The sequence below is a fragment of the Papaver somniferum genome, chromosome 8 (assembly GCF_003573695.1).
Source record: "Papaver somniferum cultivar HN1 chromosome 8, ASM357369v1, whole genome shotgun sequence".
Lineage (NCBI taxonomy): Eukaryota > Viridiplantae > Streptophyta > Magnoliopsida > Ranunculales > Papaveraceae > Papaver > Papaver somniferum.
In genome coordinates, this window is record NC_039365.1 from 113,650,884 (window position 1) to 113,671,726 (window position 20,843).

The 20,843-nt window shown below is 34.2% G+C and overlaps 1 protein-coding gene across 1 annotated transcript; it reads left to right on the plus strand.

The window, feature by feature from the left end:
- The first annotated feature begins 1,813 nt into the window (after positions 1-1,813).
- On the plus strand, positions 1,814-3,058 carry LOC113306544 (myb-related protein 315-like). Its single transcript, XM_026555468.1, has 3 exons — positions 1,814-2,010; positions 2,109-2,238; positions 2,344-3,058. Exons 1-3 carry the CDS (start codon positions 1,878-1,880, stop codon positions 3,032-3,034), a joined length of 954 nt encoding a protein of 317 aa, XP_026411253.1. The 5' UTR covers positions 1,814-1,877; the 3' UTR covers positions 3,035-3,058.
- The last annotated feature ends 17,785 nt before the right edge of the window (positions 3,059-20,843 follow it).

Here is a 20,843-nt window from a genome sequence, read left to right on the forward strand (position 1 = left end):
CGAACCAAGAAATACTGCACCGACTTTAATCGGAAGTCTGGGAAATATTTTGGCTTCCGATTGCATTCGGAGGGTAACAATGTTATCATATCCTCCGAATATATAAGGGTAATTTCACCATTACGAATTACGCGAGATAAGGGCTGGCTACATTTTCCCTTTGGGTGACCTTTTTTGTTTTATTGTTGGCCCCTAAGTCCTTTTGAGTGGCCCCTAAAAACGCCAGGATAATTAAGGCTCAAAACTTAAGTTACTTCCGGGTCTCATCGAATCAAACTTTTCTTTTTGCTTTACGCCGAGTAACTGAATACGAGTTGAAGCGCCGACAGACTTGGTTTGGATGGGCTTTTGATTCAACCTATTAAACTTATTAATTTGAACCTAACATTTTGCTTGATAGGTATCTTTTCTTATGTCCAATAGGGCGGTCCAGGCGAAAATGAGAACTCAAAGACCCACTTTTCCAGCGACAAAGAGGGATATATATACTCGGCAAATATTTTTCCATAGTTCCTTTGTATTAGTTTTTCCATAAAGAATTTAACGTTGAAGAGTTTCGATTTCTAACTCGGTCATTTGTATTATTACCCAATTATAAATATGTTACAGTGCCATCTGTGTTTTATCATATGTACAAAGAATTTTTTCTGGTGTACAGTGAACGCCTGGAACGCAATATCAGGAGAAAGAAGTGTATTGGCTATTAAGCAAGCAGTAGAAATAGACATAATCATTGTCGACTTAACCAAGTGAACCATATCATAATGGGTCAAACCATATTATATAGCCATCCCAAAAGGAACATCTCAATTGCCCTTCCCTAGGGCCATCTCACCTTTTCTTTTTTTCCTTCTGAAGCTTTCTCAATAATAATACTCCACCCTTTTGAAAGGTATCTTTAAGGGAAATTTTATCATAATTATGAATGAATGCCTTTGTCTCTTCACTATTCATCGATCAAAGTCTGGGTTTATATAATCTGTTGTATGAACCTATTATATCAGCCGCCCGAATTTGAGTAGGACATTTTTATATCCACATACAACTAAGAAAGAAAGATCAAGGAAGAGAGTTGCCTCCAACGACAAAAGCTGCCCAATAATACTTTATGAAAGAACCAATAAGAAACGCTTAACACTAAATTCATAGGGTTATTCTTGCGTTTTGTTTTCGAAGTCCAATTAGAGATGCTTCTGGATTCAATTAGCTTTCGACATCAATCAGTTGTGTCAACAGACAACAAGGACGCCCACGTTTTACTTAATTGGACTTTAACAAGGGTCACTAATAAGTAGAAATACTGTTACTGGCTTATGTAATATATTGAGAGAGTCTAACCATGCCTTGATTTCAATCCTACGGTTTGTCCCGCCACTCACAAAAGAATGCCCCCTAACCCCGTGGATTGGCAGGATCCACTCTTTTGTTAGTGTCTGTAGAGACAACAAGATTGACCAGGTCAATCTACCATTTTCTTATGTTCATGGAAAGTTAATATCATTGCCATTGGTCGTATGTGTTGGCTAGCTAGTTCTATCTTAGGCGGAAATCAATCATGTATCGTATCCCCTGTAAAACAACATTAATATTTTATGTTCTTAGATGAACTGGCATATAGCATCTTTATGATCACATAATTAACTATTCAATTTCGATTAATTAATCTCTCCCTTTTGGTTGCAATCCCTTTTGTTCCCTCCATCATTATTGTCATCATCATCATCAGAACTCATTTATGAAGATAGTTTCTACTATATATACCGTCTCTTCCATCGGCTTACTGTTTAATTTGATCAATAGTACTCCTGTCATTTTCGTGTCAGTCGTAGGGTTATTAAGTGATTCGATCAGCAGTACTAACTAGCTAGCAATATAGCATGGGAAGGCAACCTTGTTGTGAGAAGGTTGGATTAAAGAGAGGTCCATGGACTATTGAAGAAGATCATAAGCTCATGCATTTCATTCTTAACAACGGCATTCATTGTTGGAGAACTGTTCCTAAACTTGCCGGTAAGTTTGTGTATGTCGCTGCAACTAACTAATTGATTTTTTTCGCTCGTTAGTTCTTAACTAATACTCTTTTTCTTTTCTTGTTTTCAATAATGAAGGTCTTATGAGGTGTGGAAAGAGCTGCAGATTAAGATGGATTAATTATCTTCGACCTGATCTTAAACGAGGAGCATTTACTGATATGGAAGAAAATCAAATAATTCAACTTCATTCGCGTCTTGGTAACAGGTATTAACCTTCAATACACGCAATGAAAAACCAATATTGATATATATATATATACAGTACGTACATCTTTTTTCAGACTACTAATTTACATAATCTTTTGGGTAGATGGTCGAAGATTGCTGGACATTTTCCCGGTCGAACAGACAATGAAATCAAGAACCATTGGAATACAAGAGTCAAGAAGAAGTTGAAACAACTAGGGTTAGACCCGGTTACTCATAAGCCCATTAATAATGAACTTAGTCGTGAAAAATGTGAAGAAGTTGATGGAGAATATAACTCACAATCTAATGATAACACTGAAGTGGATGATCAAGAGCAAAGTTTTGAACTCAAACCACAAAGTACTAGTAATCCGGTACCAAAGAAAATTCAAGTGATGACAACACAGAACATTAACGAAGACATGCCGGAATTAGATAATGGTCGTAACACAACAAACAATATTTTTCCAAGCCAGGAAATGTGGTGGAATATTAATTACGACGGGTTTGATCAAAATAACAATATGGGATCATCATCGGTAGACTCATCGGTGTTAAATCCTTCGTTTTCTTTGGAAGATTCTTCTCTGAATACTAATAACAACAATTATAACCCTAATTCAGTAGGGGAGTGTTCATCTCATATGCAACAACAACAACTGCACCAGCAAAACCAACAACAACAACTAGAGTATATGTACTCCCAAACATGGATTGGCAGTAATGTAGATGCATTCCTTTCATGGGATGGTTTTCATCATTTTGAAGAAGTAATGTTTCCTCCTTTCCAAAAATCGCCCACAATAAATTAATTACAAACTTTGTTAATTAATTTTACCGCGATAATATTATATATACATTGTATCAGTTAGTAAGTATATATCACTTATCATTTTTCTTCTTATATAGTTAAAATATCGTTGTTTCGAATATCGTTTGATCGTTGATATCGTCATTGTCGCCATCATTCACTGTACCTACCATTTTTGTTAATTAGTTTTGTTCATCCAAGTGTACAATTACATACTATATTTTGCCTTTAAATTAGTATTATTGTTCTGTTTTTAAGAAAAGATTTCAAAGAGTGTTATTTGATTTTTCATATCTCTTAATCATTGTATGATCTGTAACACTTTAATTATCATATAAAATGCAAGTAGGGTTATACATAATCCATCGTGATGTCAAGGTCGTTACCCATGATTTAAATAATATCTGTTCCCGCCGCTAATTATTTCATTAGGCTTACTAGTGTACGTAGCTTAAATATATTTAAGTTCAGCTTAAGATTTATACAATTTGTTTTTCTTACTAGGAAAATACAAGATATCTAGGAGCAACGATGTAAACTTGTTCATTTTCCACTATTACACTGTTAAGAATGCAACAATGTGATCTCTTGAAATCGCGAGTTTGTGGGTTCCAACAGTAGATCTGTCATTAGACTTTCCTTATTTGATGAGTCTCAATCCCATGTCATCAATGATGTCATAAGTATACATATCATCCCAGAACTTCACTGCAGTTTGAAACATGAAGAGTGTTAACAGCGCATTTCCTTTGCGTGATGCAAACGCTTCATTGGATAATCGAGACATGTTGATCCTGCAATCGACAGATGAGATGAGTGGTGCATTGTTCAGCCCTTTTGGGAAGTTGTCTGCTAACATTTCTGTAATTCACACCAATGAAAATTTATAGTAACAACCTAGATTTAATCCAATTTATCTTCCATATTTATTTTTAAAGAGTTTTAGAATCTGAACCTTTGAAGTCGTGGAGAGGAAGTGCACAAATTACAAACAGTAACGAAGAAAAATGTATCCAAAATGTCAAAATGAACACTAACCAATGAAATCATGGAGGAAAGAAAAACAAAGAAATTATATGGAGTCAAAATAGTTAGGCTTAACTGGTTTTTATTACGTGCGCACAATTATATGTTGTGAGCCAAAGGAATCTTGACAAGAGATACACAAAATCATTTGTTATCTTGTTTTTCTTTTCCTATGTTTTACTTTTATTTTTTATTATTGAGAAACATTGATTATGGGTTTTAAGGGTTTTCAAACTACTTTCAATAACTTTTTTTCACCTGTTTCTTTTTTAAGTTTTATTTTTATTGATGATTTTGTCTATATTTGAGACACATTTTTCTTTTTAAAAAATCTGTATATTATCATGCCATATGGGTTAATTACAGATAAATACTACTATATGTTACTAACCTTTTTCTTTGATGTTTTTGTGGGTGTTATTCTGGACCTACCATTTTAAGAGCTAGCAAGCATTAATGAAAGTTAAGAATCTTAAAGAGGCATGCTTAGTTATGTATGTGGAGAACAATATCAAGTTAATGATTGAGGTCTAAAGGTGGTGATGGTAGTGTAGAAAAATGTTAGGACACAACCTTTCTAAAGTATGAATATCATACAAACACTCTTTGTCTATTATCATCAATCATCATCGCTTATCTTAGTTAATTAATATACTTGGTTGGATTGTAATACATCAATGAAACCGAGGTCACCACGGCTTCTAAGGTTTTTGAGGTCATTCAAACAATATGTGCTAGAGTGTTTTAGAGCAAACGCACTGTTATTGTCAAAAGCTATATATGGCAACAAAACCAGGCGAGAATAATTGTCATATTCCTATAATTTCAAACGAAGTGTCTAAATGTGAGATTTTTCTTTAATAATTCTCATATATAGCTACACGCTATTATAAAAGCCGTGGAACACTGCACGCTCTTTAAGTTAACGTTTCGTAAATGGAACGTTGTTTATAAACACGTATGGCTAGGACAGTTTTTAAAACAGCGTCATTGCAAACGATATTGTAAATTTCGTTTGGCATGGGACGCGATTAACAAGTGCGTCTCATTCCAATGTAATCTAAAATTACGTATGGTCGGACGGTATTGTTAATAGCGTGTCACACAGACGTAAACTAAAAAGCGTTTAATTTCGAAATTAATTAAACTATTAAAGAATGTGTTTCAGTTTGAACATTTGACTTCAATAACGGTCGGATTTTTGACCATTTTAGCTTGCAATGGCAGTTTCTGATTTCTATAAAAAGGATAGTTTGCTATCTATTTTTCACACATCTCAATTCTCAAACTCTTAATAGCTCGTTGTCTATTTCTTTTCAAAGATCATATTACACTACATTTTTTCAGTTCAGTTTCTTTCGAAAAGAATAATGGCATCCAATCCTAGAGGTCTTAGTTTTTACGATTCCTCAAGATATTACTCTTTGTGAAGCTTATTCATCAATATATCAGGATCCTGCCATCGGTGCGGATCAAGAGTCAGCACTGTTGTGGCGGAAGGTTAAAGAGAAAATAAAATTAACGCTACCATTACCCAAGCGAACCCTGGGCTCTATTAAGAATCGTTTTCATGTAATAAGTAGAGAAGTTCAACTATATATTTCAAAATTACGTGAAGTCGAACGGGAATATCAAAGAGGAACCAACACCGAGTTGAAGGTATAAAGCATGCTTTTTTATATAATTATTTAAAAATTAATTAATAAATTAATTAAATATTTATCCAATAATTTGTTTTTCAATGAAAGCAAATCAAAGCCTTGAAGCAATTTCGGACAGCCAATAAAGGGAAAAAATTCAAGCGCGAAGCCTGTTACCATATTTTGAAAGAACATCCAAAATTCTCTGGACAAACGACATAAGTGTTTGATTCGACTAGAGATACTCCCGATCTTTACGGCCGAGATGAAGAAGAAGAGGAGAATTTTGTAGACACTCAACGCCGTGGAGAAAATAATACAACAGGGGGGAGGGGGGTCCTCGGGCGATGAGATAGATGTAAATGACATTAATATTCCTTACAATCGTCCGATGAGTAAAAAGAAAGCGATGGGTGAAATAGTTAAAGAACATCGTGATTTTAATAGTCATTACACATAACAGTCAAAAATGAAGATTGCGAGGAGAGAATCTCTGATTGCATTGAGAGAAACTTAGTTTGCGAAAATACAAAAAGAAAAGGTTTTGAAACTAAAAATGGAACGCGAAAGAGAGGCAAGAATTGAGGCATAGAAAACACGAGAAGAAGAATATCACATAATGATGATAGATGTCTCTCAATATGATGGCCAACAAAAAGAGTACATCCAAACACTCAAGGATGAGATAATGTAGAATCGGCTTAAAAGAAACCATTTTGGGTAGACATCATATGAGTTTACGAATTTGCTTTTAATGCGTTCTTAGTTTTAGGTTTAAATCAAATTTGTAATTTCAGTTCATTTATCTTGAATTTTAACTTTAAATTAAATTATGTTTTCGGTTGTTTGAATCAAAACATGTTGTTACCTTAATTTAATTATTCATTTAAAATGGTCTAACTTAAAGTCAATAAACATAGACACGTAATATAACCAGGCACACAGAAAAGAAAAAACCTACATGAAAGCCAAAGAAATAAAAATAAAACATTTTAGAATTCAAATATAAGTTTCCCCCGACTTCTCAATCGTCTCCAAATTCATTCCATAAGTGATCGATCAAGTCATTGCTCAAGCAAAAATGCATTTCTTTGTCGGGTATAGCAATACGTCGTTCTTCAACTAATCTTCTTTGTAGTTGTCGACTCCGATCTCTTCAGACTATTACTGGTGGTGTTGTGCGGCGGGTGACATAATCATGCTGCCATGCACCTAGAATATGTTCATCCTCAATTATCATATTATGTAAAATATACAAGGTTGCATGATATAAGCAAGATAATGTGGGTTCACATCCTAGCAGGTTGCTTAACAATCGTGTGTTGTAGTTGCAATACTCCAAATGCTCTCTCCACATCTTTTCGGACTGCCTCTTGCATCGTCCCAAAAAAAGCCTTTCTTTTTGAATCAGGTCACTTAATGGTTTTAACGATAGTTGCAATCTCTGGATGAATTCCATTACCTAGATAATATCCCATGTCATATTGATTGTTATTGATGACAAAATTCACCGGTGGTGCTCTTCCGTTCACAAGAAATCTAAAAATATAAGAATTGTTCATCACATTAATATCATTATGGGAACCCGATATTCCAAAAAAGGCATGCCAAAATCAAAGATCTTACGACACCACTGCCTCCAGCACGATACTCGGGTCTCCTTTATAACTTGTGTACGCCTCTACATGTGCCGACGGACATTTAATCCATTTCCAATGCATGCAATCTACACTTCCCAACATTCCTGGAAATCCACTGGCTTTGTTTTCCTTAAGTAACATTTCAACATCAGCTGGAGTTGGTGAGCGCAAATATTTTTTTCCGTATATCTGCACAATCATCTTATAGAACTTATGAGTGGCTTGCAAGACAGTACTTTCTCCAATACGTATGTATTCTTCGATTGCATCGGCAATGCACCCGTCAGCCAACATTCAGTTTGCTGCTGTAATTTTCTGATGAGGTGTTAGTTCAAGAATCCCACAAGCATCTTTCTTTTTTCAACGAAATAAGAATTTTTGGAAATGACATCTGACAATATTCGGTTGAATAATTCTCTGCGCATTCTAAGACGTCTTCCAAATGTTTCGGGAGGAAAAGTTGGACATTCGGCAAAGTAATCCTTCCAAAGTTATATGCCACCGGCAATGCGATTTATTTTAATTTTTATACGAGTTTGGACGGTGTCAAAAATTTTAACAACACGACCCATTGCAACTGTTCTGTTGTTAGCATTTAATGCAACAATATAGTCGTCTGATGAAGAAATATAATCGGAGGATAAGAGTAAGAGAAATATGAGGAAGAGGTAGAGGAATATTGAATAATTTCTTCCCCGTTAACGTCATAGTTTTGCATTGATATTTAATTACTCCGAAGTTGAGTGTTAGTTTGATTGTGGCGGGATATTATTTGGAAATGTAGTGCTGGTTTGAAGGTGTTTGCATTCGTATGATTTTTATTGAAAAATCTCAAACATACTATTTGAATTCGGTTGAGATGACAACATAATTTTATTTTAAAAAATATTTGTTGCAAAAAATCTCATGTTGTTATGGTTATAACTTGATGTGTGAATTCGATTTAAATTGACATGACCACACGATTTTTTAATTTTCTGCAACTATCATACAACTTGTGTTTCACATAGATATGTCGGTGCCTCGAAGATAATGTATGGATAATAAATAATATTTACCTTAACTGACATGACCACGCGATGTCTATATTTTTAAAATGTCGATGTAGTAGTGTCCTGCAAAAAAAAAAACATGACCACACCTTACTTTGAAATGACCATACAATGCCGCCTGTTAATTAAATTAAAAGATTTTTCCGCTGAAAAGACTAGAGATACATAGTTTGATGGGTTCGGTTTATGCAACATGACGTCCCAAGAAGTCATGGATGATATATTGGAATTTGAGAAATCCAAACATTACTTATAATGACGTTTGTAGATACAAAATCCAAAAGTAACCTATAATAACGTCCATGTCTGTTTATGATATTAATAATTGATTTTAGAAATCACTTGAAACGGTAGTTAAAATTACGTCTAGAGTTAAAGATAGATGCATGTGACATGACTATACAATTCCTACAACTTTATTAATTTGAGAAAAAAAATTCATTAAAAAACTAGAGTTCAAGATACATGATGTTGATGGGGAAACTTTTTAAGAAAAGCCTGTGCAAGATAAAAGGCATTGAAGATAATTAATTGATGTTAGCATTTGAAATCTCCAGACATTACTTATAATAACATCCATGTATCTCTACATGATACTCAATGATGTCAGAATTTGAACAAATCTTGAAAAAGCGGAGGTCTAACAACTACACCCAATATTTCGTCTAGGCAATCTGTATGGACTAACTACAATATATTTCCAAGAGAATCAACTAGACACTCAGACTCAATCAAGGAAAATACAACCAAGAGTTATATCTTAATTTCTCAAATCAATCTACAATCAAACAGATAGATATCTGAGAGCCGGATTAATATGAGAAATAACTTGGATTGTACCAAAGACCAATATCCAAGCGTCAATCAATTTCAATCAACAATTAAAGGTTGGATTCACCAATTGATTGAGATATGCACAACCTGTGATATTTCAATTATATAAAAATATAATGCGAAAAAGAAATAACACAGACACCAGAAATTTTGTTAACGAGGAAACCGCAAATGCAGAAAAACCCCGGGACCTAGTCCAGATTTGAACACCACACTGTATTAAGCCGCTACAGACTCTATCCTACTACCAATTAACTTCGGACTGGAATATGGGTGAGACCTAACCAATCTCACAATGATTAAGGTACAGTCGTGTTCCTTATGCCTCTTGAACCACGCCAGATTCTGCGCACTTGATTCCCTTAACTGATCTCACCCACAACTAAGAGTTTCTACGACCCAAAGTCGAAGACTTGATAAAAAAAAATTGTTTCACACAGAAAAGTCTATTGAATAGATAAATCTGTCTCCCATATAAATAACTACGAGTTTTTGTTCTGTCTTTTGATAAATCAAGGTGAACAGGAACCAATTGATACACCGGTCTTATATTCCCGACGAACATCCTAGTAATATCAATCACCTCACAATAATCTTAATCGTATGGAAGCGAAATAAGATATTGTGGAATCACAAACGATGAGACGAAGATGTTTGTGACTACTTTATATCCTACCTATATGAGATTAAATATCGAGCAAATCTTAGAGAAGATAATACTCAATACGATAAAACAAAGTAAGATCAGAACACGCAACAACAGAAAAAATAGTTTGGTCTGGCTTCAGAATTCCAATGAAGTCTTTAAGTCGTTAACCTATAATGGTTTTAGGAAAAACCTAGGTTAAAGGAGAACCGACTCTAGTCGCAACTAGTATCATACAGGGTGTGTAGGGATTAGGTTTCCCAGTTGCTAGAGTTCTCCCTCATATAGTCTTCAAATCAGGGTTTGCAATCAATGTTACCTTGGTAACAAAGTATTCAATATTTACTTTAGTTGAAAACCTGATTAGAGTCAAGCTAATATGTTTCAACCGTTAGATCGAACTTAGCTTGATATACATAAATGAAATGTGACTTCATTTAAGTATGAGTAACCGTACCCAAACGTGTGCACATGGTTGGCTCAATAATAGTTAATCGGAGTTAGACATATGAACACTTTCATATCAATATTATTCATCTTAATCACAACTAGTTCAAATGACCCAAATGAAACTAGTTATGGAGTTGTTCAATTGTTTATATTCTTGTTTATATTCTCATAGAAGTATACAAGATACAATTGAAGCAAAATCGATTTTTATTCACTTGAATCAATTCATGAACATTATAGACACAGTTTGCAAAAGATTTCATTCCTTAATATATAAATGTATTTGTTCATGAACAAACCGATTTTAGAGCTTAACCCACTCAAGTATGCAAATGGGTACGCATACTTAGAGTTCCGGACTTGGTCTGGGTTCGCCAGTATGCGAATGGGTACGCATACTGTCGTACTTGACCAACCTCAGTTGAATTCCCGAACTTGAACTGTTAAGACGGTACGCATACGGGTATGTATACTAAGTTCCCGGACTTCAACTACACAACCAGTACGCAAACGGGTATGCATACTATGGTTCCCGGACTTTGAATAACTTGCAACAATTAGCATACAAGTACGCATTTTGTGCTATATCCAATCAATGGTTAATTTCCTTAAACTCCATGTTAATCATTGAAACATTCTTAGAAGATGGGAATAGCTGTCTCACACAAACTATTAGCTTCAAAGCAATTTTGAAGTGATTAATAGATCAATACGAAACATTCCGAGTCTACATCAAATGACTGTCTCACACAAATCATGTAAGATGTTACCAGGCGATTTTCATATGATCATCTTTTGACTTTCGTCAAGAATAAATATGAACTTGGTTAAAGCGAAAGCTTACCAAACACATATTTTGAGAAATATGTAAGCGAGTTAAACTCAGCTCGAAATATCAAGTGTGTATAATATAAAGTTTATATAGTTATACGACTTTCGTTTCAATAGGAGATAGAATAGAAATAGACTTCTGAGTGATAGATGAGTTCATGTCTCCACATACCTTTTGTTGATGAAGTTCCACAAGCTCCCCTTAGTAGTCATTCGTCTTCAATCGATGAACGCTGTGAAGTCTAATGCTCAACTATACATTCTATCCTAATCTGATACATAGATATAAGTAGACTAGAAATCAAGACTTATGGTTTTGGCAACTAAACTTGACAAACAAGCTTGAGATAGCAACGCTTGCGAGTTCGGCTGAGCAGTGCTCTAACAATCTCCCTCTTTGTCAATTTTAATGACAAAACTATGAATACATATGGATTACAAAATAAATAAACTTTGTAGCTTCTCATCCAAATGCTTGATTTCCTTGGTTCTTCAACATTACTCGAAATCTTCATCACTTCCAATTACTCCAGTGACTCTGAACGTGTTCAACTCAGCATCATAGTTGTTGAAGATCCGTAGCCATAACAATAAGAAAACAATTGTTCTCAATCATTGTTATACAATGTCATAGTATTATCACGGCACCAAAGTTCAATTGTATCACAACTTTGACAATAATACTATGGTAATATGTATCACTCCTCCTCAGTCAATACTTCATCTCACAATGAAAACCACTCCCCCTTACATGATGATCCGTAAACCATATACATTTGTAGTGTGAACTACACAATAATTCTCCCATTTTTTATCAATATAAATTGGCAAAGGTACGAAAACTAGTGGGATCATATCATAGAGATACTTCATGACTAAAAGAGAACATATCAAGTTTCTTTAGATGGAATCATATAGTCGAAACTAAATGCATTCATCAAGGAGTTTATAAAGATACAAGATAACTCCTATAATATTCCACAGACGCATTCCCCACAAATATTTGGCAATTAAACACAAGTTCAATTAAGAACTCTCCTCCATAAAATGTCATTACCGAAAGGAACAACAAGAGCGACCTTACTTTCACAAGAAAAGAAGAATATCTTTGGACATTAACACATCACATGAAACATGTATTTGTATCCAGAAAACTCAATTAAATTAATCAAAAAAGAACCCATGATTAATTTAACCGGAAATGCTCAACATAAGAGAACTTACGTAGTGTTAGAGCATAGCTCGGTTGAACCCACCAAGCGTTGGTATGTCAAGTTTGGTTGTCATATTTTAGTAAATCAAAACTCATTTAAAGAGTGGCTTGATTATTTACTAGATTTAACTTCGTATAGGTTAGCTAGAAAGTTACTAGGATATAAGACTTACAAGTATTGCGTGAAGACTTGAAGAATGTGAAGAAGTAAAGAGCTACAACAACGACATCATCCTTCCTCTAGAGGTTAGTAATATTTGACTTGAACTGTTTCATTCCTAACGTATCTTTCAAGTCGTTCATATTGAAAACATCACTGCGAAGCTGTGAATGAGTGTACTCTAGTTAGACATAGTATTAAGGAATTACAATACGAAGTATAACGTCTATCTTTTGAACTTCGTATATAAGACATCGACATAATCGTATGAATGCTATTGTGATTATGTATGGGTATGAGTGAATATTTCGTTCTAGGAAACAATGTTGTACATTCGTTTAAAGGAAGTACAATTCATAAACTTATTTTGTGAATTGAAGGGGAAATTGCTAGGCTTATTGGTATTGTTATTCATTTCAAATCTTTAGATTACCAATATATGTGTTTAGTATAACCTCTTATAACTTGTTTATGTATCTAGGTAAAACTATTCACAATTCCTGACTTAGTGAAATCGATCTTAAGTAATCACCTGAGATGGTATGATCAATATATTGTAATTGGTATGACCAACTCTAGACATTGGGTAACCGATCCTAGTAAGAGGTGCAACCGATCACAAGTATGTGGAATCGATCCTTGTAAAAGGTACAACAAGTCTTAGTAATTGGTAACCGATCATATGACTTGTGCAACCGATCACAAGTAAAATACCATAATTATGTGGTAACCAATCCTAGTACCTAGTCAACCAATTTTTGGAAAGCTAGTGTGACCGATCCTAGTACCCACATGGAGGTAGAACCGAAGCCTTGTGTTTTGTTAGAACTGAGAAACCTATTAATGGTGATTTGATAGGATAATCAATCACATAGTTCTTGGAAGTCAGATGAACCAATTCTAAACTCGTTTGGAAGTGTGGCAAATCGTTTCCAAGATTGTAAATATGAAAAAGGATTTACAAAATAAAGATGTCGACATACTTTGGACATGTGCAGTAATTCTTATCTTTTATTGTTCAAAGATATTCCTTAATAACTAAAAGATAATCCCGGATCGAAATAAATTGAGAATCTTTTAATTAAGGTTTTTAGTTTTATATGCTTTTAATTTCCAGCAATTAAATGCATATCTTTAGAAAATAAAAATTGGTAATGTGCATTTACTAATTGGAGATTTTCTACTGAGATTGCGGTCCATATTTGGACAGAGAATTTCCAGGAATTATGAAAACCGAATTTGTAAATATATTGCATATCTTGAGAATATCTTAGATTTTGGAAATTCCTTGGTATCCAAACTTCCTTGGTCTATAAATACTGAAGTTTGCATTTCGAGCAAACTAATCCCCAGACCTAGTAAAATTACCTAGTTGTGTTGTTACTGGTGGAACCATCTATTCGGAGAGGAAAGTAACCTAATTAGGCGAAATCTCTTACGACCGCTCGTCTTAAAGACTTCTTTGGGATTGGGAAGCTCTACGAGTACCGTTGGTGGGAAACTAGATAATTGCAGTTTATTATTGGTTTTCGATTGATTTGATTGACTAACGGTTGTTGAACTTTGATTGCAACTAGTTTGTTTATGCTTGAGAATCTTCTCTTCTGATATAAGATTCATTCAAACTAGATCGAAGTATCGACGGGGGTTCTTTAGACTATTTTTAGATCTAAATACGTCTTGTGATAACCCATCGTTAACAAACTCCGTTATGTGTGTGATTGATTACAAGAGATTCAAGTTGTTTGTGTGCAGGTGTTTATTGAAGATCTAAGAAGATTTTAAGACAAAGAAGATTTCTTATTTGTGTTCATAATCTTTGGTGTGCATAAAACTTGATCGGCTGGGGATCCAACTATAATCGGTTTATCTTTGTGATAACCTCGATTGATTAGTTGAGTAGATCGGCATCAATACAATTCTTTGTGATTAAGAGTATTGATTGCATATCCTAAAAAATTACTTTGGTAGTTGTTAAATAGATAGATCTAAGAACCTGACAAAGGAGTTTATTGGGATAAACGGAAGAGCCTTTTGTCAAACTCATATCACGTTGTTTGAAAAGAGTTTTTATCGAACAAATTTGTTGTTCCTTTACTGTTTGGAATACGAACCAAAGGAATTGTTCCAAGTACGTTACTTATTACAAGTTGGAGGCGCATGGATACGGGAGGGAACTAGGTGAACTATAGGTTTAATTGTTTGGTGTCAACTATACGAAGTTGGTTTAGATTTTGTATAGCGGCTTAATTCTGAGAGTATTCAATTCTGGACAAGGTCCCGGGGTTTTTCTGCATTCGCGGTTTCCTCATTAACAAAATCTTGTTGTTTCTTTTACTTTTCTATTTCCGCAATTATAATTATTTTATTATAATTAGAAGTAAAATGCACAAACGTTAATTCCTAATTACTTGATAGCAATCCTATTGTGTTTGGTTAAGTCCGAACCTATTATCAAGTAATTATACTTCGTTGTTATATTGTCTCGATCTTGTATCCATAGTCAATCATGCAAGTTATCTTGTTGTCGTATTGTCTCGATCTCGTATCCATAGACGATCACAAGAAGTGTAAACCGATTAGTTGTATTGTCTCGACTCAGTCCATAGACAATCACTTTCGGAGAAAGGACTTATAGGTGGAAAAGTTTTAGATTGAGGTATATTTGGGTACCCTCGTCTTTTCAATTGGTATCAGAGCAGGCAAACACGAAAAGATCTAACAATCTGTGATTGGTGCGATCCAACCTATAAGAGTTGAATCTATGTCTGATTCAGTTAACATAGTAGAAGGATTTGACATCCTCAAGGTTCCATGGTGGAGGACACGAATGAAGAGTGCAATACTCTCATTAAAGGAATTGTCAAGAAGTTGGTCAAGAACTTAAAACTTCTCGAGAAAACCTTTCTTAGATCTAAGAGATAACACACTGATTTCCCCTTATGATGGATCTCTCATTCAAGGAAATCAATATAGTTCATCAAGGTTTCTCAATGGTAATCTTAATGGGTTACTAAATACCTTCTATGTTGCTTCTGTTTCTCATCGTAAACATCTCACTAAGAGAAATTGTCATATCAAAATCTTAAGGTTTGTGAATCTTGTCTTTGGTTCTTTATCAACAATATTCACAAACAATCCCGTTGGATTAGATTTTAGAAGCAACCTTATGGAAAGGAGTTTTCAAACAGAGATTCAAATAACTCGAAACTTTTTTAATAAAGTAAGAACTCAACTATATTGAAAAACAATATTGTAATAAAATTCTATTACAATACAATTCGAGTTAAATAAATACTTCAAACTTATGAGTTTAAGAACAAGAAGTATCACTTCATCTTCTCCATGAAAAGTAGCCATATGCATTCACCTTACAATGGTTTCTTCGAAACCAGTGACAAGCTAAAAGTAATTGGTAATCTCGATGAGTCAAACTATGGTATAACCTATAACTCGTGCGTTGATCTTTGGCTCTATGGGCCATTTTAGCTCCTAAAAATCCATGAATGGATTGGTATCACCCTTACTGGAAGAATCTGTTACCGAAATATGTTATCTTAAAAATAGATGTTTCCTCAACATCGGAAACAAAAACTTGGATTATTATGCAAGTCTTCATAATATTTTCGGTCAAGGTAAACCTTTTGATTTCTTGTTAGAGCATAGCTCGGTTGAACCCACCAAGCATTGGTATGTCAAGTTTGGTTGTCATATTTTAGTGAATGAAAACTCATTTAAAGAGTCGCTTGATTATTTACTATAATCAACTTCGTATAGGATAGCTTGAAATTATTAGGATATGAGACATTACAAGTATTACGTGAAGACTTGAAGAATGTGAAGAAGTAAGGAGCTACAACGACGACATCATCCTTCCACTTGAGGTTAGTAATATTTGACTTGAACTGTTTCATTCCCCAACTTATCTTTCAAGTCGTGCATATCGAAAACATAACTGCAAAGATGTGAATGATTATACTCTAGATAGATATAGTATTAAGGAATACAATACGAAGTATAACGTCTATCTTTTGAATTTCGTATATAAGACATCGACATAATCGTATCAATGCTATTGTGATTATGTATGGTATGGGTGAAGATTTCGTCTTAGGAAATAATGTTTTACATTCGTTTAAAGGAAGTACAATTCATAAACCTGTTTTATGAATCGAAAGGGAAATCGCTAGGCTTATTGGTATTGTTATTCATTGCAAATCTTTTGAATTACCAATATGTGTGTTTAGTATAACCGCTCATAACTTGTTTATGTATCTTGGTAAAAATATTCACAAGGGCTGACTTTTGTATTGGTATGACTTTTATTGGTGAAACCGATCTTAAGTAATCACCTGAAATGGTATGATCGTTTTGTTGTAATTGGTATGACCAAATCTAGACATTGGGGACCTGATCCTAGTAAGAGGTGAAACCGATCACAAAAAGGGAATCGATCCTTGTAAGAGGTGAGACAAGTTTTTAGTTATTGGGAACTGATCCTATGAACATGTGCACCAAATACAAGTTAGATATCATATATATGTGGGAACCAATCCTAGTACCTAGTCATCCAAGTTTTGGTAACTATGACTAATTATAGTACCCACATGTAGGTAGAACCGAAACTTATTTTGGTAGAACCGTTAAACCCATGTTTGGTGATTTGATAGGATAATTAATCACATAGTTCTTGAAAGTCAGATGAACCAATTCTAAACTCGTTTGGAAGTGTGGGAAATCAGTTCCAAGATGGTAAATATGAAAAATGATTTACCAAGTAAAGATGTCGACATACTTTGAACATGTGCAATAACTCTATTCTTTTATTATTCAAAGATATTCCTTAATAGCTAAAGGATAACCCCGGATCAAAATAAATTGATAATCTTTTAATTAAGGTTTTTAGTTTTGCATATCTTTAGAAAATAAAAATTATTAATGTGCATTTACTAGTTGGAGATTTTCCAATGAGATTTCGGTCAATATTTGGACAAAGCATTTCCAGGAATTATGGAAACCGAATTTGGAAATATATTGCATATCTTGAGAATATTTTCGGTTTTGGTGTCCAAACTTCCTTGGTCTATAAATATTGAAGTTTTCATTTCAAGTAAACTAATCCTCAGAGCCAGCAAAACTATCTAGTTGTGTTGTTACTGGTGAAATCGGAGAGGAAAGTAACCTAATTAGGTGAAATCTCTTACGACCGCTCGGTTTAAAGACTTCTTTGGGATTGAGAAGCTCTATTAGTATCGTTGGTGGAAAACTAGATAATTTCAGTTTATTAGTTTTTGATTGATTTGATTGACTAACAGTTGTTGAAATTTGATTGCACCTAGTTTTTTATGCTTGAGAATCTTCTCTTCTGATATAAGATTCACTCAAACTAGATCGAAGTTTCTACAGGGATCTTTAGACTGTTTGTAGTTCTAAAGACGTCTTGTGATAATCCATTGTTAACAGACTCCGTTCTGTGTGTGATTGATCACAAGAGATTCAAGTTGATTGTGTGCAGGTTTTTATTGAAGTTCTAAGAAGATTTGAAGACGAAGAAGATTTCTGATTTGGGTTCATAATCTTTGGTATGCACAATACTTGTTTCGGATGAAAAGGATCAAACTATAATCGGTTTATCTTTCTGATAGATTTGATTGATTAGTTGATTATATCGGCATCAATACGTTTCTTTGTGATTCAAAGTATTGATTGCAAAATCTTGACAATTACTTTGGTAGTTGTTATTGGATAGATCTAAGGACCTGACAAAGGAGTTTATTGGGATAAACAGAAGATACTTTTGTCAAACTCATATCACTTGATTAAAAAGAGTTGTTACCGAACATATTTGTTGTTCCTTTACTGTTTGGAATACGAACCAAAGGAATTGTTCCAAGTGCGTGACTTACTGCAAGTTGGAGGCGCAGGGATACAGACGAAACTAGATGAACTATAGGTTTAGTTGCTTGGTCTCAACTATACAAAGTTGGTTTAGATTTTGTATAACGACTTAATCCTGAGAGTATTCAATTCTGGACAAGGTCCCGGGATTTTTATGCATTTTTGGTTTCCTAGTTAACAAAACCATGATGTCTCTTTTACTTTTCTATTTCCGCAATTATAATTATTTTATTATAATTAGAAGTAAAATACATAAACGTTAATTCACATTTACTTGATAGCAATCCTATTGTGTTTGGTTAAGTCCAAACCTTTTATCAATTAAACATACTTCATTGTTGTATTGTCTCGATCTTGTATCTGTAGTCAATCACACAAGTTTTCTTGTTATCGTATTGTCTCGATATCGTATCCATAGACGACCACACGAAGTGTGAACCGATTAGTTGTATTATCTCGACTCAGTCCATAGACAATCACTTTCGGAGAAAGGACTTATAGGTGGAAAAGTATTAGATTGAGGTATATTTGGGTACCCTCGTCTTTTCAATTGGTATCAGAGCAGGCAAACAAAACAATATCTAACAATCTGTGTTTGGTGCGATCCAACCTATAAGACTGGAATCTAGAAATGGTTTTTATAGAACCTGATAATGATTCAATTAACGTAAAGCAAGACTTTAAGAGTTTTGAATTAACACTTGATGATGGCATCTACGATTCAATATCTGAAGACCTTCATGAAAGGGAATCTACTAGACAAGTTTATCTTGTTAATGATGTAGAAATCGATGACAACTGGAAAATTTGTTTAAAAGAAAGGATGGATGAAATTTCTGATGATGATGACTCAGATTTTGAATGAGAAGTAGAAAAGGATATCTCAGAATACTTTAAACTACCGAATCCTTTGAAAAATAAAAATCTGAGATCTTCAGATTTCGTTGGTCTTATGACTCCTCTTTGTCTTGAGAACAAGAAATTGAAGAAGGTTTTTCAAGGATATTATATTGGTTACCAAATCAGTGATTCGCTTCTTAAAGATCGTACGAACGAGCTAAATTCTAAGAAATTAGAATGTGATAATCTTCGAAGAGATCACTTTTTGTCGAAAAAGAAACTTGTTGAATCTGAAGCAAGGGTTAATTCTCAACCAAAGAGTTTTGAATAGAAAGAAGGTGTATATCTCTCACGTGAAAAACATCTTAAGGCTGATCTAGCTGGTGCTCTTGATAAAATAAAGACATTGGAAGAAGAAATTTAGGACCTTAAAAAGTTCAATGTCAGCTCAAACAATTTAACCTTAATGTTAGAAGCAAGTAGAAATCATCGTGATACGCGAGGATTGGGCTATAAGGGAATAGATGCTTCAAATATTAACAAAGAGGTAAAATTTGTTAAAGCTGCTAATTCTTCTGAACCAGAGGCTTCCAATGTTGTCAAAAATGATATTATTTCTTGTAAAGAAGTAAAATCATTCAAGCCTAAGAATTATGTTCAACCAGCAACAATCAAAGAGAGCACTTCTGTTAATGTCAAGAAAGCAACAACGTTGAAGAACAAGAAGAAGAAGAAAACTCGTCGAGCTCCAATGCAAGAGGATCCAAAAAAAGGTAACACTAAAACTCATACTTCGTATGTTTATACTAAGCATTGTTATTATTATGGTATTAAAGGGCACTTGCAATGGGGATGCAAAGTTCGTAAGATGCAAGATGCACTTTTTTTTTGAATCAAACGAATTGGCTAAGATTTCTCTCAAAAGGAACTCAAATTGATATTGTCCAAAGTTTAGACAAAAGAATTATTATAATGATAGTTCAAATTTTATATATCACTCGACTAGGTCATCTCATAAAAGACCCAATTATAGAAAGAAAGATGACTTTTTAAATGCAAAGACAAGATCTGATGTTCCAAATTGGAGAAAGTTGTTTCGCAAAGTATTCAAAAGGACAATCGTCCTCATGGTATGAAGGAGAAAGTTGCTCCTGCGAAACCCAACTCTAAATGGGTCCCTAAGTCCTCCATAGCCAAGAAGGGACCAAAAGTTAGTCACAAGAATGACTCTCGGTTGTTAATTATTGGTGATTTACTTTAATTATAATAAAACAATTATAATGCGGAAAATAAAAGTAAATGACACAACAAGATTTTGTTAACGAGGAAACCGCAAATGCAGAAAAACCCCGGGACCTTGTCCAGAACTGAATACTCTCAGGATTAAGCCGCTACACAAAATTACACCTAATTTCGTATAGTTGTGACCAAGCAACTAAACCTATAGTTCACCTAGTTCCGTCTGTATTCCCACGCCTCTAACTTATGAATAAGTCACGTACTTGGATCAATTCCTTTGGTTCGTATTCTAAACAGTAAAGGAACAACAAATTTGTTTGGTATCAACTCTCTTCAACCAA

Bases quoted from the DNA above. Each gene is read 5' to 3' on its own strand.
- LOC113306544 (XM_026555468.1), top strand. From the start codon at position 1,878: ATGGGAAGGCAACCTTGTTGTGAGAAGGTTGGATTAAAGAGAGGTCCA. The intron at 2,011-2,108 runs GTAAGTTTGTGT...TCAATAATGAAG, and splicing joins AACTGTTCCTAAACTTGCCG to GTCTTATGAGGTGTGGAAAG. The intron at 2,239-2,343 runs GTATTAACCTTC...TCTTTTGGGTAG, and splicing joins CATTCGCGTCTTGGTAACAG to ATGGTCGAAGATTGCTGGAC.